The 26355-nt window shown below is 44.7% G+C and overlaps 2 protein-coding genes across 2 annotated transcripts in view; one reads left to right on the plus strand and one right to left on the minus strand.

Moving 5' to 3' along the window:
• Positions 1–17575, minus strand: part of LOC134400494 (tumor necrosis factor receptor superfamily member 1A-like) — a 33957-nt gene extending 16382 nt beyond the window's left edge. Inside the window, exons 1-5 of the mRNA XM_063128835.1 lie at positions 17439–17575; positions 7459–7654; positions 3756–3884; positions 1371–1517; positions 293–377 (exon numbers count right to left, since the gene is read on the minus strand). Coding sequence (XP_062984905.1) covers positions 293–377; positions 1371–1517; positions 3756–3884; positions 7459–7654; positions 17439–17477 — 596 coding nt within the window. The 5' untranslated portion in view covers positions 17478–17575. The remainder of the gene's footprint in view (positions 1–292; positions 378–1370; positions 1518–3755; positions 3885–7458; positions 7655–17438) is intronic.
• A 3948-nt stretch (positions 17576–21523) lies between these two features.
• Positions 21524–26355, plus strand: part of CTC1 (CST telomere replication complex component 1) — a 72144-nt gene continuing 67312 nt past the window's right edge. The window contains exons 1-2 of the mRNA XM_063128842.1: positions 21524–21753; positions 21958–22317. Of these exons, the coding sequence (XP_062984912.1) occupies positions 22070–22317 (248 nt within the window). The 5' untranslated portion in view covers positions 21524–21753; positions 21958–22069. The remainder of the gene's footprint in view (positions 21754–21957; positions 22318–26355) is intronic.

Consider the following 26355-nt stretch of genomic DNA (forward strand, 5'->3'; position numbering starts at 1 on the left):
AGGCACAACTAAGTGTCTTTGCTGATCTTCGACCATACTCGCTCCGAGACCTACGCCACCTGCACTCTAGCCGTCGTCCAGCCTGTTTCATTGCCTGTAGATCTTAGTGCTGGAAACAGCCGTGGAACTTGCTCCTCAGCCATTTCCAGGACAAATCAGCTAGGGAACGAGGAGGTGAATAAGCGGGAGGGAATGGTCCTGTGGGCCACACACAGAAATCAGCCACGGGCAGCATGTGGCCCACAGGTTGCCCATAATATGTTTGACAAGGAGAGACAATAAGATTACCCACCTGCTGCATGGGGAGCAGTTGTTTTCACCTGTCTGGAGAAAGAACCCATAGTGACACTCGCATACTGTGTCACTGAATGTTGTACCTGGGAAGAAAAGTGAGAGAAGCTTATAATGATTAGCTAGAAACAATATGCCAATACTGATGGTCCAGGGCCAAATTAGATGTGATGCGGGATATTTGAGTTTAGAATTTCTGGTGGTATTAAAGAAAATTTAACAGGAGTTGTGGGGTGCTCCAACCAAATTGCAGTGCGAGGCGAAGGAGTTTAAAAACAACAACAACAACAACACACCATACAGTTTCCTGCTTAAAATGGCAGAGAATGGATGAACAAGTACAATGGCTGAAGGAGAATTAATCAGTCCATTGCACTGGTTCATAGAATCATAGAATAGCTGAGTTGGAAGGGGCCTACAAGGCCATCGAGTCCAACCCCCATGAGAACAAAGCATCTGTCTTGACATCGTCTTTGCTCCAGGGTGGCTCCGAATCTGCGATGCATCCATTATATGATGCAGTCACAGATTCGAAGCCAACCCGGGGCAAAGATGTGTGGCTGAAAAACTGGGGACTTGCCCTGACTTTTCCAGCCAGAGGGAGGTCAGCCCAGCTCTTCAGCCAGCATGTCCTTACTCGGAGCTGCTCCAGGGGCGTGCTTGGGTGGAAGGTGACATCCTATTTGTCACCAGAAGCACCCGGGAGGGGTGGGTGCAGTGAGTCTAATGGCCGCCGGAGAGCCCACACTACCTCCCCTCATAAGGAAGACTTGCCACCGCAGTGCACCAGCAACAGCGCGGGGTTTGATGGCGGAGTGGTGCCAACCTGGTGCCATGAAGACAGCCCCAAAATTTCACAATGGGTCAAGGTGCAGAAGTGCGCAACATTTTAGGCAGTTGGAGGATAAAGTTGATGGATTGTAGTTTAAGGTTTTAGTGCTAGGGAACAAAGAAATTTTGTCAGAGCCCAAAGGGATTGCACTGAAGACAAGGAGCATTGCTATAGAGCAGGGGGTCTGTTTCCAGGATGAATGATGGGGTGAGTGGATTCCCATTGATTTTGTCCCGGTCATACTCACAAGTTTGCCTGATTGTTCCATTGTGACAAGCACTGCAATTCTTGCAAAAGAACTCAGAAGTGTCGCTGGTCCGAAACTGATTTGCAGCACAGCCACACACTGTATCTTCCTCAGAGGTACAACTGGAAATTACTATCTGCCCAAAATCTAGGACGAGAGTTGTGGGTGTGGAGGAGAGAGTGTTGATCAATTTCACATAGATCATTCTGAACTAGAGATGTAAAATCTCTGGAAATTTTGAAGCCATGGGGAAAAAATGTGTTTTTTAACCTTTTTAAAAAAAATAAATAAATTGAGATTTTTGGAAAGATTGAAAAAAAGCAATATTAGCACTTTTTACAGATTGAAAGTCACTTTGCTACTTTGGGAACATAAATTGTAATTATGTACAAATTGGTTTGGCATAAAATTATCACATTTGGTATATTAAAAGTACAGTGTATTCAAACAATTATTACAAATTGAATTAACTTTCTTAAATTTTTATTTTTATTTTTGTAACAAACTTTAAGGAACCTCTTTGGTTTTGCCAGTTTATGAGGAGCTGGCAAAAACAAACAAACAAACACAATTTTAAAACCCCCGGAACCATCAACATTAGTAACAAAGAAAATTATTTGTCTTAAACATTTTTTTCATCATGCTATAATTAAACATTCCATAATCCATTTTTTCCAATTTTGGGTTAAAAAAACAAACAACAACAAAAAAAAGACTTCAGAAAAAAACAGGGAAAACACAGTTTTTTTCTGGATTTTTTCTGGGCCTTCACAAAAGGAAACAAATTAATTCCTTTTTGATAAAGCTTTTTAAAAAATGGAATTTGTTGCTCTGGATAGTTATTCATTATTGTGTGTTTACATTTTACATAGTATTTCTATAAACTGCTTTGAGCTTAAGAAAAAGCAGTATACCAAAATTTATTTGATGCTCTCAAAATAAATCTTGCATCGATAAGTCTCACTAGGACCGGCTTCACACAACACTACAACCAACAATGGTTTGTTTTCCCGAACAAACAAACTAATTGTTAATTAGCATGCTGTGCGAACCCAGACTGTGCTTCTCAGGGTGGGTTGTGTTCCCACCTTGGGAACCCACAGCCTGCAGGGTGGATTATTTTGCCCACAAGGAGCTTTTATCAGCCCCTGCACTTCCTGCACTTTCTCATAACTGGGGAAAGTGCACAAGTGGGCCTTTTAAAAACCCTTTATTTTACTGCTACTGTGCATCTGTGCAACAGTGGGAAACTGAAGGATGTCGCTTTGGCCCCACCTACATTCCTGCACGTCGCCAAAACATGCAAGAGTACAGGCAGGGAGACAGTCTTGACAGCTGTCAGGCGCAAGGCAGAGGAAGTGACCCCCACAGGTCCCTACAGGGAGCTGAGAAAGCACTCCGTTCCTAGTGAAGAGGCAGGGTGCCTGGGATGGGGTGGGAGGAGGTGCCAACTGCACTCTCCCACTCCCCCCACCTTTGTGCCTGGCGCCCCCGCTTCTTCAGGAGAAATGGGGCATAAGGGGAGGGGAATCAAATTCCTTGTTCTGATCTTGTGTAAGATGGGAATGAAGATTTTTTAAAAATGCATGGGAAAGAGGGTGGGGAGAGTATATGCCTAAGTCTGGGACCCTCCTAGGGTGCTGGTCCACCCCACCACAAATGGGGAATCTGCAGGTAAGGTGGTGTTTGAGAACCTTCTCATTTCCTCCATCCATCCATCCAGAAGGGCTACAGTCACCACTTAAGCATCCACTCCTACCCCCACCCTCCAAAAGATGCTTCTCATGGCTTGACTTTTAAAAGGTATGAATGGAGAACCTGTGAACTGGGGGATATGAGAAGGATCTCAAATACCCATTTAACCTGCATGTTCCCTTTCATGTTGGGGTGGGCAAGCATTCTAGGACAATACCAGATTTGGGTATCCACTCCCCCCACCATCTTCCTTTCTATGTTTCTTTTATTTCTTCATTCCCATCTTGTGCAAGGTTGGAACAAGGAAATAAAAAATACGTTGCACCTTGTTTCTTTTGAAGAAGACAAGACGGCTCTGCTGCCAGGTCCCCTGGGAATGCGTCATGAAGAACTGGGGGTGGGGGAAGAAATGATTGTATCATAGATCTGCTAACCACCCAGGGAGGCTATTGCAAAACAACCCACCCTATGTGGCTAGTCACCCACCATGGGCTAACATGACGTGTGAACAAGCCCATAACATTCTTAATAGGTTTATGTTGTTATTTAACCTGCCATTTAACCCATTTTTCATATGATTCCTGGTCCTGGCTTTGTCCTGGCTCATCCTCCCCATTCAGCCCATACACAAAGTTCCAAATATATATCTTTCAGAACCACTCTAACCATACATATCAAGAACAGACTTACTTGAACGACAGTCTTGGCATCCCAAACACTTGTTTGCGTAATTCTCACGAGACATGTAGGTGCCCGGGGGGCATTCTAAGCAAGTGGTTGTCTTGTCTTTTTCTAAACAGTGTTGTGCAACATACGTTCCTGCAAAATAATTGCAGAACTGTTAAGTGAAAGTCAGGGGTGCAGGTGAGTCACCCAGTGAGACAAGACATGCAGAGCTGAACATAGAATGAAATTGTCTGTTTAGCATTATCAGGGAGTGGAGGTAAAATAAAATTTAGAAATGCTTCCATGGGCTTCAACTGGAATTTTTCTGGGGGCGGGAGCAAAACTGCACACCACTTTGTAGTTGTAATTTGTGTACATAGCGTGTGCCACTACAACACACCTGTGCAATTTCCTTGTGTGTGTGTATGTGTGCTCTTTGTTACTGAGGATCACTTTCTGGAACATTTCGAAGCCTGCACATAGTAGAAGAACGTCATTGAAATTGAACAGTACTAATGCAGAAGAGTGTTATATTCAAGGAGCATCCGTCAACAAAACTTTATTTAGAATGAGGGATAAAAGAAAACACCTAGGAACAAGAGAAAAACAAACCCAAATATGCAAACACAGCACAGCTGTCTTAAGAATATCAGATTGTATATTTTATGGCTTCTCTGTCCTTTTCGTAACATTGACAACTTCACATGACTCATCCCAAAATGATTTCCTTCATCTTGGAAACATTGGTGAATGCTTGCTATAGCAGCCTTCTCAAACCTCGTGCCCTCCAGGTGCTTTGGGCTGCAAGGTCAGCGTTCCAGACCATGAGTCTTGTGGGCCGGGGCTGATTGGAGTTGAAATCCAAAACGTCTGAAGGGCACCAGGTTGGGGAAGGACGCTCTAGAGAGTAGCAGTGGAGTCTGTGGAAGACAAAATGAGTAAGCTTGAGGGGATCTGCACGTCGTACTGAAGGCGCACGCAAGCTCCTTCAGTGCGACCCGAAACCGCGTGTGTAGATCCTGCCCTGGAAGAGGCGCAGGAAGAGGCGGAGAAGGAGGCGGCTGGGGAATCCAGCCGCGTCCTTGCCGCCGCCACCCACCACCACCTCCCCGCCGGCCTCCTGCTGCCGGCGAAAGAGCCTCTGCTGACCCCGGCTACTCATGGTGAGGAGGGAAGAAACCGGGATGGGTGCCGGCAGCAGGAGGCCAGTGGGGATGTGGTGGTGGTGGGCGGCGGCGGCAGCAAGGACGTGGCCAGATACCCCAGCCGCCTCCTTCTCCACCTCTTCCTGCGCCTCTTCCAGCAGGATCTACACACGCGGTTTCGGGTCGCACTGAAAGCGCTTGCGTGCGCCTTCAGTACAACGTGTAGATTCCCTCCCATTGATCAGGTTTTAGAGGAGTCTGAATGACTAATTTTTACTTTTCACATGGTTTTTAGCCACTTTTTACATCAGCTATCAATACAACTTTTGCATGGCTAGAATTTTAACAATGTTCTTTTGGAATTCCATATTCTTCCTTGAACTGTAAATTTTGTGTAGGGTTGCATATTTTTTAAAAAGCCCTGATACAATCTGGTAGGTATGATGACTGAGCAGTGATAACACCTGGAAGGGATCTACACTAGTGCTTATAACGTTTTTTTTAACCACTGTAAATGTTATATTTCCTGGTGGTTTTAGAATTTATATCGAAAGAAAGAAGGAGAAAACAACAGAGATAGAACATTACAAGATGAGCGTCATGTTACCCGAGCAGTTATGGTAACCATTAACATTTTTGATAAGTGTAGATCCCTTCCTGGTCATCAGTTTTACCAAGATAGATGGATTTCATGTCTGAGAAATGTGTACAGCAGGTCTACTCCCATAGTTTCTCAATGGGTAAACCTGGTATTCAGCCAATGTCTTTCCATCCACCCCTGACACCCTCGGTTCTTTCCATGATTCCCTTTGGGCCAAAGGCCATTATAGAGTTGAATGGCATGGTTAATATTGGGGTGGGAGTGGGGTTAGGGTAACCTGGTCAGGTTGCAGCCCACTGCTAGGCTCTGCAGGCAACACACAATAGAGTCTGGCACTTTCACAAGAGGTTTCTTTATTTCTATAGTCCATGAGAAAATACTGTGGAGCTGTGATGCCCACTGTCCCATCCCCAAGGCCAACACTAAGAGAGAGATGGGGCCTCCTGCAAGAGATAAAAATGGCGGGCTCTCTTAAGAACATAAGAAGAGCAATACTAGATCAGGCCAAGGGGCCATTTAGTCCAGCATTTTGTTCACACAGTGGCCAACCAGAGAGACATGGGTGTAACAGCACCCTCTGCCCCATATTTCCCAGCAAGTGCTGTATGTACTAGAGATACCATGTAGCCATCAGGACTATCTTCCAGGAATTTGTCTAACCCCTTTTAAAGTTGTCCAAATTAGTGGCCATCACTATGCTTTGTGGCAGCATATTCCATAGTTTAATTATGTGCTGTGTGAAAAAGTACTTCCTTCCTCTTAAAGCTATGTATATGTATCACTAAATTGCACTGCTGCTACAATCAATTATACAGCCCCATCTGAATTTCCTTAAAACACCAACAACACTGGACTACATGGCAGAGTTGACATCCCTCTCTAACATCAGGGGTGTGACAATGGTTCCCCGCTCAGAATTTCAAATAACTGAAGTTCTCTGCCTCCTTCCCCATCACTGTATTCAAGGGAAAGCATGAACCAGGCCTAACTGTATATACAGTCTTATATGTATCTAGTTTCCTGATTAGATTAACTTTCACTAAGAGGGCAATTCTATTGTTCTTGTCATTTTATTAATGACTGTAAGCCACCTTGAGTGCTATTTTTTATAGGAAGGCAGGGTACAAGTCAAATAAACAAATCATGCTCCTCAAAATGCTTTCTTTGCATCTCTTTTTGACTTCTTGCATTTCCTTTGTGCAAGCTTGTGCTCCCTTTTGTTTTCCTCACTCGGGCAAGAATTTCGTTTTCAGAAGGAAGCCTTTTTTCTAATAGCTTCTTCGACATTGCTCATTAACTATGCTGGGGTCCTCTTAGACTTTGTGGTATATTTCCTTACTTGTAGTATACATTCTTGCTGAACTTCTATTATTGTGGTTTTGAATAACCTCCATGGATTTTGGAGATTTAGGGCACAATCCTATCCAGATGCCCATCAGCCTCCAAACTCCCAGTTTGATGGGCATCCAATACAAAGTGGAAGGAGCACAGAGGCAATCTTTGTCTCCCCGCTTCCCCCACTCTGCATTTTTGCTAGATGGATGTTTTCTCCTGTCTAACTGAGGCGTTGGGGATGGTGGGGGAAGGAGGCTGGGGATAATTCATCACCCCACTTCCTCAGACTTCTCCCCTCGCCAACCACAGAAAGACCCCTTTTCATCTTTTCCAAACTTGCTTTTGTGAGGGTGCTCGGACTTCTGGGTCCAAGGTCAGAGAACTTTCTCTGACCTCAGATACAGGAATCCAAACTATCCTATGACCCCTCAAATTTTGTCTAGGGGTCATCATACTGCTCTCCCCACCTTCTTGACTCCCTCGTTTTAGAGAAGTTTCCTCTTCTGAAGTCCAATATGACTGTGTTGGATTTCCATGGCAATATCCCACTGAAATATAAGCAGTAGTCAGGTACGTGTTTGCTTGTTTACAGTGGTAAGCATCATGGTATTAAATAGATATTACTCCATTTTATATTCTATCGTACCTCTGTGGCATCTATAGCAGCAGTGGGTTCCATTAGGGTGAGGAAAGTATCCTTTCTGGCATGGCTGCTCCCTCCGTTCTCTTCCACTGGAGTGAATAAAGTCCTCTTTGTCTGCAACTCCCCCTTGTATCGTATTGCGGATCAGAGTTAACCCCAAGGATTCTCCAGTCTTCATCTGAATCAGGATTAGTTTGATCTGCAAAGAAAAACAGTACAAGTAAATTACTTTTCTTCAGTGAAGGGCTCACAGCTGGGATTTTCAAGGCTTCATGAAAGAGAAGGAGCTTCCAGAAAGATACATTGTTTAGTGCAGTGGATAATAGAGTAAAATCTCTTTCCTAAATGATTACAAAACCTTTATTCTGATTGAAGAATAGCTGTGCTATTCTCATGTAGAAAAGGACATCAGAGCAAAGCAAAAAAGCAAGTAGTTACATAGCAAATTTTGTTTATTTGCTTCTTGAATTGTACAAGATTCAGCATCTTCTAAACCTGGGATCATCAATGTGGTGCCCACAGGCACCCCTATTGGTGTCTACCAGACATACTGCCCCTCCTGATTTTTATTATTTTTATTTCTTTAATAACTGGTGTGCTTCAAAATAAAGTGCTGGCCTCCAGGGGTGTGTATTTCCAGCAATGGCTCTAAGCCACATGTGGGCCCCAGAGCCATTCTTAGAAAATAAAAATGGTGGGTGACTACAGCTCAGGCACCCAGAAAAAAATGAAAAAAATTGGGGGTAGTAGGGGGTGTCCTGGGGGTTAAGAAGAGGGATGGGTTTACTTGTGCCATGAGCATGTGCACGATTTGGGTATTAGGTGGAAGGAAGTGAGGCAGGGGGCTACTAGGGGGAGGGCTTTCTCTGCTGTGGCACCCCGGTTGTGGAACGAGCTCCCCAGAGAGGTCCGCGTGACACCTACACTGTTTTCTTTCCGTCCCCAGTTGAAGACCTTTTTATTTTCTCAGTATTTTAACACCTAATTTAACTTAAATTTAAACTTCACTGTTTTAATCTCATATTTAAACCTATTCTGGTTGTGCTTTTTATATTGTATTTTGTATGTATGTTTTAAATTTGTTGGTTGTTTTTATGCTCTTCATGGTTTTAATTTTTGTGAACCGCCCAGAGAGCTTCGGCTATTGGGCGGTATAAAAATGTAATACATAATAAATATTTTGCTTGTGTGTTTGTGATCACACCTACTTTTTTTATCCGCTGTTTCCCCCTCCATTTCCTTAACGAGTTGACCGCTGGGGCACTTTCATGTCTGTGCATTGTTGCACTCTTTCAGCTCATGTATCTTTTCACCTGGAGCACTTCTATGCTAGTGAAAGGCTTACAGCGGAGGAGAAGCAAAGGTTTGTTTTGCTCGTTTCAAAGGGTGGGCAGATGAACAATCATTTTAATTTCTTTTGTAAAGGTGGTCAGGTCCCCTCCTTTGCTCCAAGGTAACCAAAATGCTTACATCTGCGTAAGTTTTAAAGATAAATAGTAAACCCCACTGAATAGAGAGAGAGACTTACTTCTGAGTAAACTCATATAGAACAGACTTTTAATAGTGTGGTCACTCAGAAGCTTTTTTTTTAAAGTCTCAGAGCTCCATCTCACCAGTGATTTAGTGCACTCTCGCCATGCCTGGTGCACGGATTTGCAGCATGGTACTCACATGATGCCGTGCCTGTCCTGCTGACACCCCACCTCTTCCCCAGCCTTTTCCATCTTTTCCTAGAACGCCTAAAGTCTGGATTATTTTCCCTAAGTGTGTTTTCCTTTGTTGGGGGGTGCTGTGAGGGAGCCTTGCTGTTGGCTTAAATGGATTGCATCAGGTCCTGGCAGGGAAAAGTGATGTCTCCCAGCAGCCAGCTCCAAGCCTTAATACAAAACCCAAACCTTGCACCCCAGGCTCAAAAGTGTTTTTTAAAGTTGTACAATGTCCAATTCTCTGCAGAGACAGGATTGTACTCCCTCGATGCCAACCAAAGAGCCAGACTAAAGGGTCATTTTAGTTTTGCCAGGCAGAAGTATTCATCTGACAGGACCTGTCTTGAGCAGGGGGAAGGAGCAACCAATGAACTGGTGGGAGAAAGAGAAGGGGCGGGGTGGAGTGGAAGAGCAAAAAAGAGAAAGAACATCAGAGGTAAAAAACAAAACAAAACACAGAGAGACAAAACGGGGAGAAATTACGTGTGATGGAGGCCTATAGTGGTGGCACCTCACTTGGAAGCTGCTGTTCCGGCAGATTTTGTGCAATATGGACTATGCGTGGAACTGGTATCGGAACACAGTTTCTTTGGACGATTTGTGGCTTATTGCATCCCTGCCATGGAGTTATGTGTGACTGGTGAGTTTGGTTGATATCAGTCATTCAGAAGTGGCCGTTCCAGCCATCCCATTCTGTTCCGGATGTTGTTTTGGGGTCTGGGGTTAATAGTGATATAATATTGCAATGGTTGTAGTCCTAAAATATTGCTCCCAAGTATTGCTAACACATGCCACTGTTTTTGGTATAGGTTTTTTAATATAAAAGGGTCGTTCTGGCCTGTTCTGTTCCGTTCCGGCTTTTACACTGTCCCGAAGGGTTCCTAATACCCATTGGCAGTAAGTTGGGACTTACTTCTAAGTAAATATGCATAGGATTGTGTGATAAATTCTAAAAAAAATGACACAAACCAAATCTTAAAACAAAGCTCTTTGGTGAGTTCACAAGTGCAATATGAAATGTAAAAGCGTAAAACTTTCCCCCAAAGTTCTTCCTTTTTAAAAAGTTTTGGATGAAAGTAAGCGGAAGGCTATAGAGCCTCATGTGGCGCAGAGCGGTAAAGCAGCAGTTTCTGCAGCTGAAACTCTCCCCATGGCCTGAGTTCGATCCCAGCGGAAGCTGGTTTCAGGCAGCCAGCTTGGGTCGACTCAGCCTTCCATCCTCCCGAGGTCGGTAAAATAAGTACACAGTTAGCTGGGGGAAAGGTAATAACGGCCGGGGAAGGCAAGGGCAAACCACCCCGCTATAAGGCCTGCCAAGAAAACGTCAGCAAAAGCTGGCGTCCCTCCAAGAGTCAGTAATGACTCAGTGCTTGCACGAGAGGTTCCTTTCCTTTCCTAAGCGGAAGGCTGCAATTAGGAAGAGAGGAAGGAATCCTGGTAAGGGGTGTTTAACCCTATCACTGCCAGCTATTCTTACTCTAAACCGGCCTTCCCCAATCTGGTGCTTCTCCAGATGTTTTGAACTTAAAACTCCCATCAGTCCAAGCCAGCCTGGCCAATAGTCAGGAATGCTGGGAGTTTGTTTGTTTATGTATTTATTTATTACATTTATATACCGCCCCATAGCCGAAGCTCTCTGGGCAGTTTACAAAAGTTAAAAACAGTGAACATTAAAAAGCATACAAAATTTAAAACCATCAAAAATATAAAAACAAAAGTATAAAACAACAGTATCCATTTAATCAACAACAGTTCTGGGGTCCATTAAAAACAAACAAACTTAGCATATGTTGTTAAACGCTGTTAAATGCCTGGGCCTCAAGTGACAGAGATGGTTCTAGGAGAACTCCCAAGCTACAAACCTGCTCCTTCAGGGGGAGTGCAACCCCATCCAGAATAGGTTGAACACCCACCATCTGGACAGAAGAACCACCCACCAGCAGCATCTCAGTCTTGTCTGGATTGAGTTTCAGTTTATTAGCCCTCATCCAGTCCATTCTTGCAGCTAGGCACCAGTTCAGCACATCCACAGCCTCACCTGATGGTTGAAAAGCAGAAGTAGAGCTGTGTGTCATCAGCATACTGATGACAATGCACTCCAAAACTCCAGATGACTGCACCCAACAGCTTCATGTACATGTTAAACAGCATGGGGGACAAGACTGACCCCTGTAGAACCCCATACTGGAGAATCCACAGGGCTGAGCAATGTTCCCCAAGCACCACCTTCTGGAGACAGCCCACCAAGTAAGAGTGGAACCACTGCAAAGCAGTACCTCCCACTCCCAACTCAGCCAGATGTTCCAGAAGGATATCATGGTCGATGGTATCGAAAGCTGCTGAGAGATCAAGGAGAATCAACAGAGTCACACTCCCCCTGTCTTTCTCCCGACATAGGTCATCATACAGGGCGACCAAGGCTGTTTCCATGCCAAAACCAGGCCTGAAACCTGACTGAAATGGATCCAGATAATCAGTCTCATCCAAGAGTGTCTGGAGCTGGCCTGCAACCACCTGCTCAAGGACCTTGCCCAGGAATGGAACATTTGCCGCTGGCCTATAATTGCTAAGATTTTCTGGGTCCAAGGAAGGTTTCTTCAGGAGTGGTCTCACTGCCGCCTCTTTCAGACGGCCCAGGACCACTCCCTCCCGCAGGGAGGCATTAATCACTTCCTTGGCCCAGCCTGCTGTTCCATCCCTGCTAGCTTTTGTTAGCCAAGAGGGGCAAGAATCCAATACGGAAGTGGTTGCACGAACCTGTCCGAGCACCTTGTCAACATCCTTGAGCTGTACCAACTGAAACTCATCCAAAGAAACTGGACAAGGTTGTGCTCTGGATACTTCCCTGGATTCTCCTGCTGTAACACTGGAGTCGAAGTCCTGGCGGATGCAAAAGATTTTATTCTGGAAGTACCTAGCAAATTCATTACAGCGGGCCTCAGATGGTTCTACCATGTCTTTGGGACCAGCATGTAATAGGCCCCAGACATCTCTGGAAAGCTCTGCTGGGCGGCAGATTGAGGTTTTGATAGTAGATTGAGGATTTGAAGTATTGGATTTTTGCTACCCTCACTGCCCCTGAATATTCCTTACTAGTGTTTGGTTCCATCCACTAAGAGTTTGTCTCCATCTGCCCTCAAGATGTCTCTTATTGTGGTCCAAACATCTAGACAGTGCCAGGTTGGGCAAGGTTGCATTTAAAGTTATTCTCCTAGCAGCTACCCCCAACCAACCCACCAAATGCACAGGGAGGCAAGAGAGAAACTAGTCCACTGTGTATTTTCCCCAGTGGGGGCAAAAAGCAGGATTTGGAGCAAGGGGGTTGAGAGCAGCAATGGCTGCAAAACTTTAAATATCTCCTTCCCACAAATTCTTCCCCCACTCCTAATTTCCGCCTGAAGTCTTACAGGGATCTAGTAACATTGTTTTTTTCAAAAAAAAAAAAATCTGTATACAGCTTGCAAGTGGAAAGTGCTAATAGCCCCAACAAGTCAAGATGGAATATATAAAATACTATTACCAGTATCTGGAAAGTGTATGCGATTATCAGCAGAAATCAACCGGCATCTGGGCTTGCCTGGCTCCCTGATGCTGAGTGAGGGGAAAGGGCTCTATGAGGCTGAAAATAAGGTATCATAGAGTTCGAAGGAGCCTATTAGGCCATCGAGTCCAACCCCCTGCTCAGTGCAGGAATCCACCTTAAAGCATCCCTGACAGGTGGTTGTTCAACTGCCTCTCACTACCTCTCTAGGTAATTGGTTCCATTGTCATACTGCTCTTACAGTCAGGAAGTTTTTCCTGATGTCCAGCCGGAATCTGGCTTCCTGTAACTTCAGCCCATTAGTCCATGTTCTGTATGATCAAGAAGATATCGTGGCCCTCCTCTGTGTGACAACCTTTCAAGTATTTGAAGAGTGCCAGCCTTCTTTTCTCAAGGCTAAACATGCCCAGTTCTTTCAATCTCTCCTCACAGGGCTTTGTTTCCAGACCACTGACCATCCTCATTGCCCTCCTCTGAACCCCCTCGAGCTTGTCTGCATCCTTCTTGAAGTGTGGTGCCCAGAACTGGACACAATACTCAAAATGAGGCCTAACCAGTGCTGAATAGAGAGGAACCAGTACCTCACGTGATTTGGAAGCTATACTTCTATTAATGCAGCCCAAAATAACACGTGCTTCTTTTGCAGCCACATCACACTGTTGGCTCATATTCAGCTTGTTATCTACAACTACGCCAAGATCCTTCTCGCTTGTAGTATTGCTGAGCCATGTGTTCTCCATCTTGTAACTGTGCAGTTGGTTTCTTTTTCCTAGGTGTAGATCCTGGCATTTATCCCTAAGAAATTTCATTTTGTTGTCCATCAAAATCACTTCAAAGTTTTTTTCTGTCTTCCAGGGTATTAGCTATCCCACCCAATTTTGTGTCATTTGCAAATTTGATAAACATTCCTTGCACCTCCTCATCAAGCATGTGGAAGCAATGAAAATGAATCAGTTGTCCATGTTTTACTCTGATATTGTTTTTATACAAAGATTAGAGAGAAATTCTTGCTAGACACCAGTTTAGACATTAATGCACTTCTTCAGTGCTTCAGGGCCACGGCGTTGGCCCACAGCAAGCGCAGGCACAGCCTGAATAGCCTGGCATTGGGGGGGGTTTACCCCCCCCCCCGTGCCACTACTGTTACAACCCAAGGCTCCACCCTGACTATCTGCAATCCCATGGGAGAATTCTAAATACCCATGATTTGTAGCTCATTCCCATGTTTTTAAAGTAATATCTACATCAGTTTCAGTTGGTGAGTACCAAGGATGTGGACAAGCCGCTTGGATGAGTGAGGACGATGACTTGCCCACTCAATCCCTGTCCTTCATGGCTCCCTGTCCTTCATGGCTGGTCGTCCAGGGCGGAGATGCAGTTAGACAACAACTACAGAATATTATTAATGCATTTCTCAGAGAGGGGAGTTTTCCATCATGCTTAAAAGAGGCGGTAGTATGGCCACTTTTTTAAAAAAGCCCTCCCTGGACCCCCTGGACCTTAATAATTACAGACCAGTATCAAATCTTCCATTTTTGGGCAAAGTGATCGAGAGGGCAGTTACCTTCCAACTCCAAGCAGTCTTGGATGATGAAGATTTTCTAGACCCATTTCAAACTGGCTTCAGAGCAGGATACGGAGTTGAGACAGCTATGGTCGCCTTAGTGGATGATCTCCGCATGAGTATTGACAGAGGGAGTGTGTCCTTGCTGGTACTTTTGGACCCCTCAGCGGCTTTCGATACCATCAACCATGGTATCTGGATCACCTGAGGGGATTGGGAATCGGGAGCACAGTGCTTCAGTGGTTCCGGTCCTACCTCTTGGGCAGGTTCCAGATGGTGATGCTTGGGGATAGCTGCTCCTCAAAGAAGAAGCTGTTGTGTGGTGTACCACCAGCTGCCATCCTATCCTCAATGCTATTTAATATTTACATGAAACCGCTGGGAGATATCATCTGGAGGCATGGGGCGGGGTGCTATCAGTATGCCAATGACACCCAAATATATTTCTCTATGCCTTCGACAACAGCGTCAGCTAAGGATAGTGTGTCTCTTCTGAATGAATGTTTAGAGGCGGTAATGGGCTGGATGAGGAAAAACAAACTGAATCCAGACAAGATGGAGGTGCTTGCTGTCAAAGGCCACAACCTGGGTTTGGAGGTGTGTCAACCAGTTCTGGATGGGGTTATACTCCCTCTGAAAGACTGTGTTCGCAGCTTGGGGGTGCTTCTGGATCTATCGCTCCAAATGACAGCCCAGATAGATGGAACGGCCAGGAGTGCCTACTATCAGCTTCCACTGATACGCCAGCTGTGCCCCTTCCTAGAGTTGGAAGACCTAAAGACGGTAGTGCACACGCTGGTAACTTCAAGGCTCGGCTTCTGCAATGTGCTCTACCTTTGTGCCTACTCCGGAAACTTCAGCTAGTTCAAAATATGGCGGCCAGGCTGGTCACCGGTACACCTAGGGGTGACCACATTACACCAATTTTAAAATCTCTTCACTGGCTGCCAATTAGTTTCCGGGTGAAGTATAAAGTGTTGGTTATCACTTTTAAAGCTCCACATGGTTTGGGTCCAGGCTACCTGCGGGATCGCCTTCTCCCGTACAATCCTCCCCGCACACTCAGGTGCTCTGAGAAGAATTTACTCCAGCCAACAAAAACAAGGCTGACAACTATTACCCAGAGGACCTTTTCTTCTGCCGCTCCCAGTTTGTGGAATGGCTTGCCAGGAGAGATTCGTCAACTTAACAGTCTTCCGGAATTTAAGAAAGCCATAAAGACTGATCTCTTCTGGCAGGCCTACCCAGTTGAATTTTAAGATGCCTTTTTAATAATGTGCTGCTTTTAGTAATGTATTAGTTTTAAATGTTTTAATTAATTATATGTATTTTATGGTGTTTGCATTTGTGTTTACCCCACCTCAATCCAGAGGGAGAAGTGGGTAACAAATAAAAATTATTATTATTATTATTATTATTATTATTATTATTATTATTATTATCTAACCTCAAACTTATAAAATGTAGGGGTGGAAATGGAAGAACATTGTTCATCGTCTCCCCAGATTGGTGACAAAAAGTACTGCCTTTTCTGGGGTCTTGCAGTAATTTCTCTTGGATCTCTTTTGGATAAATGGAGAGCCCCAAACTTAATTTGGGGTGTACAGCAACAGTTTCTTATTCCTTTCTACCTATTCTATTAGTGGTGTGGTGCACCATATTTGACAGTGCCATGTACACACACAAAGCTTTGAGTCAGGCAGAGGTCAATGACAACTTGTAGAGGGCAAGTCCCTGGGATGTGTGGGTGTAGGATTTGGGGTCCCCTGGATGTGTGAGTGTATGATTTGGGGTGGCCCAAAACACAATTTGGGTGCAGAAGGCCAGTTTCCTATCTGTCAAATATTCACACTATTCACACAATCACGGTGGGGGACGGAATTGCAGAGTGGGGAAGGGTAGGAAAACCATGACGCACGTGGTCCTCACATGACTGATAACCACGTGGTGCGAAGTGATGTACTTAGAACCATAGAATAGCAGAGTTGGAAGGGGCCTACAAGGCCATCGAGTCCAACCCCCTGCTCAATGCAGGAATCCACCCTAAAGCATCCCTGACAGACGGTTGTCCAGCTGCCTCTTCTTACCCCTCCCCACTCCATAGTTCGATTGCCATCCTCCCACTGCCGTCGCTTATCCCAGAAGCCACTGCAGTGGGAATCGCATTGCACCGGCTGCTCCATCTGTCGCTATGCAATGGCAACCACAGAGAACAGCTGTGCATACCAGAGTGTTTCCAGAAGTTGTGGCCGTCTCACTGGTCATCACAATTTTTTCACAGAGCATGCGGATTTAGCTACAGAGTGCCTGCCACACAACATGGGAATCCACCCCTGGGCACATTACCCCCACTGCAGAGGGTAGGTAATAGGGGTGGATAAAGTACCCATCAAAGGGGTGGAAACCCACACCCCACGACACACTAACTCACCACGGATCGCTCTCAAATGCGAACCACAGTGGCTTAGCATTACATGTGAACCCAGATATTGTGTGTAAAAAATCTGTTTTGATAGTAAATAAATGTTTTTCTTCAAGGGACAGTCTCCCAGTCATCGAGATATATAACATGAGGTAGCTGTAAGAACATGCAAAGCTTCACTCCTTATTCAGTTTACTGACTGAGCTCTCTTTTGACATTTCACGCAAATACAGAACTGGGTACTAACCAACTGCAACATTATTTCAGTACGATGCTGAACCAGGATTTAGTAATCAACTCCAGCATTGTTAATTCAGTGCGACAGAAAGCAAAAACAAGCAAACCAACCAACCGACGCACCCACCACCCACCCACCCCAGAGAGGCTCCACCCAGCAAGTCCACGAGAGGCCTAAGTGGAGAAACACTTTTTCAGGAAGCAAAGCAAGACTGTGCCTTTTCCTGCGGAATCTTCAAAGGGAAGAGCAGTAAATCAAAAGTCAAACAATTTAATCCTCTTTCAGGGAATAGAGAGAGGCAACAACATACACAGATAAGGCAATTGTTGCATTTGCCTAGTGTTTTGACTTCCAGTATCTTCTGCTTTTATCTGTTAGATTCCATCATTTATGTCTGTTCTGGGGATAAAACACAACTCAGGAGAGCAACCCCAGAATCATTCTCCTCAATCCAGACTTCAGCTAGTTCTCTCCTCCCAGCCTCTGAAACTTTCCCTCAGGTTCTCACTTACCATAGGCACTAAAACTGGGAACAGCCCCAGTGGGGCCATACTGTGGCCAGCTCGTCCCTTACATCTGCAGGCAGGGCCCTTTGCTGCGTCACTTCTCACAGATTCTCCAAAAAGGGAAGAGAATGAAACTTGCGTGTCTAGCAATCACAGTTCCTCATAGAGCAGGAAGCCAAAAAATGTGAGGGAAAGGGTGGAGACATGAATTCCCGCCCACATGTGCTATTTGCCTTTCCCATCTCTCCATAGTGCCTAGAAGGGATTCAGCCTTGTCACGTGAACAGGGCAATTAACCCATTCCCTCTCATCAAATCTAACCCTGCGAAAAGTCATAGGGAAAAATCAGGGGATAGGATTCTTTTTGCTTTTTCATGCTTTGTCCAGTGTTTCTTCCCAAAAGGTAGCTTTATCAAGGAATCTACCTTAGAGAAAACCAGCATTTTAACATTGCTTCTTCCATTTTTTTATTATTATTTTGGAAGCCACCCCTTTCTCAAATTAACTCTACAGTAGCCACAGAGTTCAGACGAAACACTAAGCCATGGTAAGGCCACTAATTCTTTTGCAGCAAATGGATGAGTGAGCGTGTTTAAATTGTGGTTATGTAGTCACCATGGTTAGGAATGGTTCACATGACACACTACACCATAATGTTTGCTCAAAATGCTTAACCACCATGGCTTAGTGTGTCACTTGAACAGGGTCAGTATGTATTCCAAAAGAGAAGCCATGTTAAGAATGCTGCAGAGAAAACCATAAGTGTTTTGTAGCAGCATCTTAAAAACGTACAAATGTATTGTGACACTAGCTTTTGTGGGTCTGAGCAAGAAGCATGAATGTGTGCATCTGAAAAGGTAGATGATGCCTACAAAAGCTAATGCCAAAATAAATTTGTCAGTATTTTAAAGTGATACAGTATACAGGGTCTTAAAACAGCAGCAGGTTAATGCTTACATAGGGTGCTTCTAGACAAGGCTTTTATGGTATGATCACCCTGCCTCATTCATGGAATGTAACAGGGAATCCAAACATCGTGTCTTCGACATAACATGCCTATATTGTTTTCCCACTGCGTTCCCACTACCACAGAAAGGTGTTAAAGGGCACAAACTTATGTATGCTTACACACAAAAAGTCTTACGACTTCCCAGCGTGGCTGGCTGGGGCATGCTGGGAGTTGTAGAACTTTTTTCTGTCTAAACATACATACAATGCATTCTTTCTTAAGGCACAAAGAATAGCTGCACAATGCCTTCTCACTGATAGCACAAAGGAACACCTCTCCTGGAAGTCCTAGTTTGCAGGCAAAATAGCAATATGTGGCTCTTATCACTAGGCTAACATCCTTCTTGTAGTATTTCCTCTAGCTCTACTCCCACACAGCTCTGGAAAATACAGATGATGATGATGATAATAATAATAATAATAATAATAATAATAATAATTTTGAAAAACTTTTTTTTTTAAGGAAACACTGATTGTGGGGTGCTTTTAATTATTGCCAAGGAGCATTATTAGAGTTTAATCAGTGCCTGAGATAAGACGCAGAATCAGTTTTGAATGAAAGGGCTCAGCCTTATGAAGAAATAATCTCCCCCAACAAGCCCTACAAAAGCTCTACAGCAAAGCAGGGGTTTTTATTGCTCTGGCTTGTCAGAGGTCTGGGTTTGCATGTCACACTAAAGAGCAGGCAGCATGCACAAGCACACAGCTTCTATGTGATAGATGTGGCATGCAAACTGGGACAACAAGATACTTTTTGGAGAGGCACCAATGCAGCACTTATTAAAGCAAATCAGTGCTTCTGAATGCAAATGAGCATTGTTATTGTCTTGGGTGTTTTTTTTAAGCATCCTCCTCTTCCAGCCTGTATTTCCCTTGAAAAAACAAAACAAAACAACCAGTCTATGCTACAGGATTGTTTTACATCATTTTCTCAACTTTTGACTTATCTCACAGTTGCAATATTAACATATGTGGCATTACCCACATTTCTATTCCCTTAGATATGTCTGAAGTGAGTACGTCTAGAGTACGGAATGTTGGACTGAGTGGGTGTGGCTGGTGATGCTGTGGAAATGGGGGAGGAGTATATATAGGGGGAGCTGAGTGGTCTGAGGGGTTGATTTGTGATGGGGTTTGGAGGGTAGATGTGTTTAGCTGAGTGATTTCTTGTCAGGAGTTGTGTGAGGAGTGAGTGAAAATAAGATCATAGGGATTAGGAATTGTTATTATTAGATTAGTTACTACCAGTATTCTTAAGAATAGGCAGGAGTTAAATAGAATTTGAAGGAACTAAGAACTTTAAACAATAAACAATTTCTTTATTTTGCTACCATAAAAAACAGCTTGGCTGTGTCTCCTGCTCTACTGGTTCATAAATACTTTACATTAAACCTTCAGCCCGCTACATTCACAGAAGAGCCTTTTCCAAATCTCCTTGCCTTTTCCCCCTGCTATAAGGGAAAGGTTATACTTTTCTTTTTACCCCTTCTTCAGGTATTTAAGTGGTGGTGCATACCCTGAGGGAGGTGTGCGCATCAAAGCCTTGTGTGTGAGGTGGTGGCGTCGCAGAGTTCTGTGCTAAACCGGTTTGTTGGCAGTAATGGACTGGATGAGGGCGAACTAATTGAAGCTTAATCCAGGTAAGACAGAGGTGCTCCTGGTCAGTCGAAAGGCAGATCAGGGAATAGGGATTCAGCTTGTGCTGGATGGGGTTACACTCCCTGTGAAGACACAGGTCTGCAACTTGTGTGTGCTTCTGGATTCAGCCCTGAGCCTGGATGCCCAGGTTTTGGCGGTGGCCAGGAGTGCATTTGCATAGTTAAAGCTAGTGCGCCAGCTGCGCCTGTTCCTAGAGATGTCGGACATGGCCATGGTTACATCCCGATTGGATTACTGTAACACGCTCTACGTGGGGCTGCCTTTAAAGAGTGTTCGGAAACTCCAGCTGGTTCAAAGAGCTGCAGCCAGATTGTTGACCGGGGCTGGTTACAGGGAGCAGACAACTCCCCTGTTAAAACAGCTCCATTGGCTTCCAGTCTGTTTCCGGGCACAATTCAAAGTGCTAGTTATGACCTATAAAGTCCTATATGGCTTGGGTCCAAGTTATCTAAAAGATCATATTCTCTCTTATGAGCCTGCCTGTGCTTTGAGATCTTCTGGAGAAGCCCTTCTTTCAGTCCCACCATCTTCACAGGCCACTTGGTGGGAACATGGGAGAGGGCCTTCTTGGTGGCTGCTCCAGTGCTCTGGAACTCTCTTCCCGGGGAAGCTAGGCTGGCTCCCTCCTTGATGTGCTTTCGGAAGCAGGCAAAAACTTGTTTGTTCTGGCAGGCCTTTGGAGAATAATCTGGTCCTCCATCTATGTTAAGGACTTGTAAAATTGTTGTGTATTTTAAATGTTTAATGTTTTAATATTGTATTTTTTTTAAAAAAAATGTTTTGTACATTTCTTTTCCTAGGTTTAAAATGTATATGTTTTAAATTTTGTAAGGCCGCCTTGAGGCCCAGGATTGGGAAAAAGGCAGGATACAAATAATTATAATAATAACAACAACATTGGACTACGTTTGCGGGGCTGTTATAAGCCATTCTCTCACTACAACCCTCACATGCAAATTGGAAATCCATGTTTTTAGTTATGTGTTCATGTGGGAAAAATAATAATGGAAATATTTATTAATTTATTTATTGTTGCATTTACATTCCACCTTTTTTCATCTTGCAAAGAACCCAAGGCAGCTTACATAGTCCACCACGTCTCCATTTTCTCCTCATTTGATCCAGCATGGCAACTGCGCCACCCAGCGAGGTACACAGCCGAGTGGGGACCAGAACAGAACCCGGATCTCCGAAGTCCCGGTTCAACACTAACCACTACACCGCACTGCCTTCCTATTTCCTTTTTAATTTCCCTTATTAATTGCCAAGGCGTTTTTTCCCCCAGTGTTTAAAAAGAAAAACGTTTCCCACTTAAAATAAGTCCCGCGTTAACTAGACCCCACGTCATCTTTAATGCCCTCCCCTCGGGGGACCCAATCAGCACCGGATCTCTTCGGTGTCCTGGAGGCGGCGGCGCTTCCGCCCCGCGGAGGCAGGCAAAACGGAGCGCAGCGCTGAGTACTTTCCCCCAGAAGCTCCACTCTCCTCCAGCGTGTGAGCTCGGGGCTGGACGCCTGCGTTTCTCAGGAGCTCCCCCGCCGCCACCCCGCAGGGAGATTTCTGCTCGTCCGTGGCGGAAGCGCGTCTGCCTGCTTCCGATCCTTCTCCCTCTGCCGCTCTAGGCTGAGAGACGACGGAGGGCCCGCCGACAGAGGTATGAAGAGTGAAGAGAACACCCCTCACTTACATCCCTCCCCCCCCCATTTGAATCGGGTTTTTTCCTCTTTCCCTCAGAGAGAAGAACGTTGTCCCAGCCCGTAGAAATCTGGGATGATCCCTGCAGCCCCCCCTCCCAGCCCTGAAGCTCCCCCCCCCCCACAATCCCTTTTTAACACCTGCTTCCTTTCCGATTCTCTAGGCGGGAGCCAGGAAACGGCCACGAGGCAGCCCTCGGGGTAACGGGGCGGAGTGACAGGGCGAGGGGGCCCGAGGCCCGGCCCGCCTCCCTCCCGCCCTCCGTCCCATGGGACATGGCGGGGGCGCAGGAGCTCCGCGGCGGCGGCGCTGCTGCTGCAGCTGATCGCGCGCCCTCCGGCTCTTCCTTTTCGTCCCTGGAGCATCAGTGGCTACGGGCGATGCGGGGCTTCGGCCTCTCCGGGAGCGACCAGCAGATAGTGGACGACGCCCGGCAGTGCTTGAGGCGCGCCTTGACCCCCTGCCACAGCAGCCACAGCAGCGGCGGCGGCGGCGACGACGACGAGCGGCTGCGTGGCTATAGGTGAGGGAAACACGACGGGTCTCCTGGCCTGGCATCAATCACCTCCTTTGGCCTTCTGTTCGAACATCCTCAGAAAAGGATTGAAATTTAGACTGTGCGTTCCAGAATGGCTCATGGCCAAAACAGCAGAAGCATTTTAAATAATAATTATAATAATAATAATAAATTTTTATTTATTGCATTTATATCCCACCGTTTTTCCTCCAAGGATTTAGCCTCGCAACAACAACCCTGTGAGGTAGGTTGGGCTGAGAGTCTGTCACTGGCCCAAAGTCACCCAGTGAGCTCCATAGCCAAGTGGGGACTAGAACCTGGATCTCCAAGTCCCAGTCCGACTCTCTAACCACTACACCATACTGGGTCTCGCTGGCTTTTGTGATGTAACTGCTTAATACCTAAAAGGAAAGGTGTCTGTCCTCTAAGTTAACTAAAAGTTTGAAGTGATGTCACATAGATGATCGAACAAATTTGTTTTCTGCAAGTCCAAAGGGTAGGATCCAAGCCAATCTGTTCAAATGACTAAACATTAGGAAGAACTTCCAGGTTTTAATCTTTTTATTATTTCCAAACACCAATAAATAAAAAATACTACAAAACAAAATATAATACATATAAACAGACTCGCCCACAGAAATCAGACAAAACAAAATAAAACAAAAAAAACTCCACACAAAATATTTATTTATTTATTTATTTATTACATTTTTATACCGCCCAATAGCCATCTTGGCCCTGTGGGGAAGAAGAAGGACCGAGGGGACAGGAGCAGGCAGAAGTAACATCGGGGCCTGCTCCTGCTGGACTCTTCCCCCCCCCCCACAGGGCAAACTGCCATCTTGGCCCTGTGGGGAAGAAGAAGGACCGAGGGGACAGGAGCAGGCAGAAATAACATCGGGGCCTGCTCCTGCTGGACTCTCTCTCTCTCTCTCTCTCTCTCTCTCTCTCTCTTTCTCTCTCCTCCCTCCCTCCCTCCTTGACTCCTTTTCCTTGTGTGTCATGTCTTTATTAGATTGTAAGCCTGAGGGCAGGGACTGTCTTTTTTGCTAAGTGTAAGCCGCTCCGAGAGCCTTTTTTGGCTGAGGAGCGGGGTATAAGTATGATAAATAAATAAATAAATAGCCGAAGCTCTAAGAAAATGTTCTTCCAATATTCTCCCCAGCAAAAATATATAACAATGTTGTTATTATTATTATTATTCTTACTCTATCACTGTCAAATCCAAATCTCTAATTTCTCTCTCAACATTTTCTACACTATTGGTTGAATCCACAGATATACAGGTCATCTTTCTCTCATCCCCTCCCCTCCTAAAGTTTACAAAGGGTTCCCATTCACTTATAAATCTTACAGTCGATTTTTCTCTCATCATTGCCGTGAGTTTTGCCATCTCCGCTAGCTCAGACATCTTCAGTAGCCATTCCTCTATTGTGGGCACTATTTTGCCCTTCCATCTTTGTGCATATAGCAGTCTTGCAGCTGTCGTCATATATAAGAATATAGTCCCATAGTTCTTTTTCATCTGCTCATCCATAAATCCCAAAAGAAAGTATTCCGGTTTCAGTTGGATATTATTTTTTTGGATTACAGAATGGATTTGTAACCAGAAAGTTTCCCTTTTTGCAGGTCCACCATGCATGGTAGAATGTCCCTTCCTGCTCTTCGCATTTCCAGCACAGTCCTGATGCCCCTTTATGCATTTTAGCCAATTTTGCTGGTGACATATGCCACCTATACATCATTTTGTAAAAAAATTCTTTAAGGTTGGTACGTAACGTAAATTTTAGCCCTCTTGTCCACATATTTTCCCATTGTTCCATTGGTATACTATATCCCATATTCTGGCCCCATTTTATCATACATTCTTTCACTTGTTCTTCCTCCATCTCAAACCTCAATAAGAGTTTATAAATTTTAGCAATAACACATTCGTCGTTTGTACATAATGCCCTTTCTGACTTTGTTGTTTCAAAGCCACAGGCTTTTTAAAATCAATTTTAAACCTTTCTGACATTTGCATATATTCAAACCATTGACATGGGTACCCTTCTTTTGTCAACCCTTCTCTTGACTTTAATTGATAATCCCCTTGCCATGGTTCTAAAATATCACGGTATGTCCACCAATTGTAACTGCCTGTCCTCTCCCTTCTTTGATATGCTTCCTGCACTGATATCCATAATGGCGTTTTTTGACATAGTCTAGATTTATATTTATTCCATATTTTCAGAATAGCACGCCGTACATAATTGTTGTTGAACCCTATATTAACTTTCACTTTCTCATACCATATATAACCATGCCACCCAAATCTCAAGTCATGTCCCTCTAAATCCAATAGTCTTTTATTTTTCAACAGTATCCAGTCTTTCATCCATACCAAGCCACATGCAGCAAAGTATAATTTTAGATTTGGCAAACCTAGACTCCCCTTTCTTTTGCATCCTGTAATAATTTATATTTAATTCTTGGGTTTTTTGCTTTCCGTATAAATTTGGATATATCCTTCTCCCATTGTTTGAATGGTAACTCCGAATTCACTATAGGTATTGTCTGAAACAAGAACAACATTCTTGGTAACACATTCATCTTGATAGTGGCAATTCTGGTGATAGTGGCACCAGCTGATTGATAGTGAAACAGTGTGCTTCTGAAAGCTGTCTTTTGTTAAGAGTTATTTAAGCAGAAGCTGGACAGCTACCAGGGATGCTGTAGTGGTGAATTTCCTGCATTAGTAGGGGGGGGGGGGGGGGTGGACTAGAGCAGCTTTCCCCAACCTGGTGCCCTATTTACTTCACCTCCCATCAGAACCACCCAGCATGGCCAATGGTCAGGAACACTGGGAGTTGGAGTCCAAAACATCTGGAGGGCATCAGTTTGGGGTTGGGTGGACTAGGAATAATGACAGTTGAGGTTCTTCCAACTATGACTCTTCAGTCAAAAGCAGGAAGGAAGCCTGAGGTTACTGTAGTGAACGGAGGGAGGCTTAGCACTTGCCCAGAACCATCTGTTGTTTAATATATTTCCAGGCCCTGCCTAAGAACAGATTCTGGGGCTCAGTCCCTGTAAGCACAGATAATTTTAACTAAACTTGGGTACATTACAGCTGTGAGCCAGGTCAATTGTTAAGCAAAACAGCGAATGACTGATCATCATTATCTAGTATGAGGCTGCAGACAGCTGGCACTGAGGCAAACTACCCCATTTGTTGCCATTATTTTTAATTGTGTAGTCTTCCTGGCTAATTTCTATGACAGTGTTACAGAAGTCTTGAGTCTCATAGTATTGCCAGCCTGCATTAATCTAACATAATTCCATATGTCCAGAATGTTGGTGTTAAACATAAAAAGGTGACAGAGCAGCTTTTAAATTGAACCCTGGAGGAAATGTGACTGGAGTTGGGAAGCATCCAGTTCGGGTTGAATAATCCCTAAGGGATGAAGATAAAATGTTTCCAATTGCCCACATGTAGAAGGGAAGCAAATAGGCCATGAGCATATGGTGACAAATGATAGCCTGTCAAAGAGGCCTAAGTGCCACAGTAGGAGATGCACACATCAGAGATATCCGGGAAGGGTGCTTCTGTGCAGATGCTAGAAGCCTCTAAGCCAAAAAGGGAGAGTTTGAGTGCCAAGGTTTAAAGAAGAACCTAGATATAGTGGGCAATACAGAAATGTGGTGAAATGGAGAGAACGAGTGGGATACGGTAATCTCTTGATATAAACTCTATAGGAAGGACAGAGAAGGGTGTAAGGAGGAGATGTTGTAATTGTAAACCGCCCAGAGAGCTTCGGCTGGGGGGCGGTATATAAATGTAATTAAATAAATAATAAATAATGTTGCTCTGTATGTCAAAGAGGGCATATTGTTGAGCACACTAGAACACCTAAAGGGGCAGACGCTTCCACAGAAGCACTGCGGGTCCAAAACTGGGCTCCAAAACTAATTTAGTACTAGGAACATGCTATCATCCCTCAGACCAGACTGCTCAGGGTGATCTTGAGATGGAAAATTAAACCTCCAAATGAGGAAGTGTTGTAA

Source organism: Elgaria multicarinata, chromosome 6, assembly GCF_023053635.1.
Source record: "Elgaria multicarinata webbii isolate HBS135686 ecotype San Diego chromosome 6, rElgMul1.1.pri, whole genome shotgun sequence".
Taxonomy (NCBI): domain Eukaryota; kingdom Metazoa; phylum Chordata; class Lepidosauria; order Squamata; family Anguidae; genus Elgaria; species Elgaria multicarinata.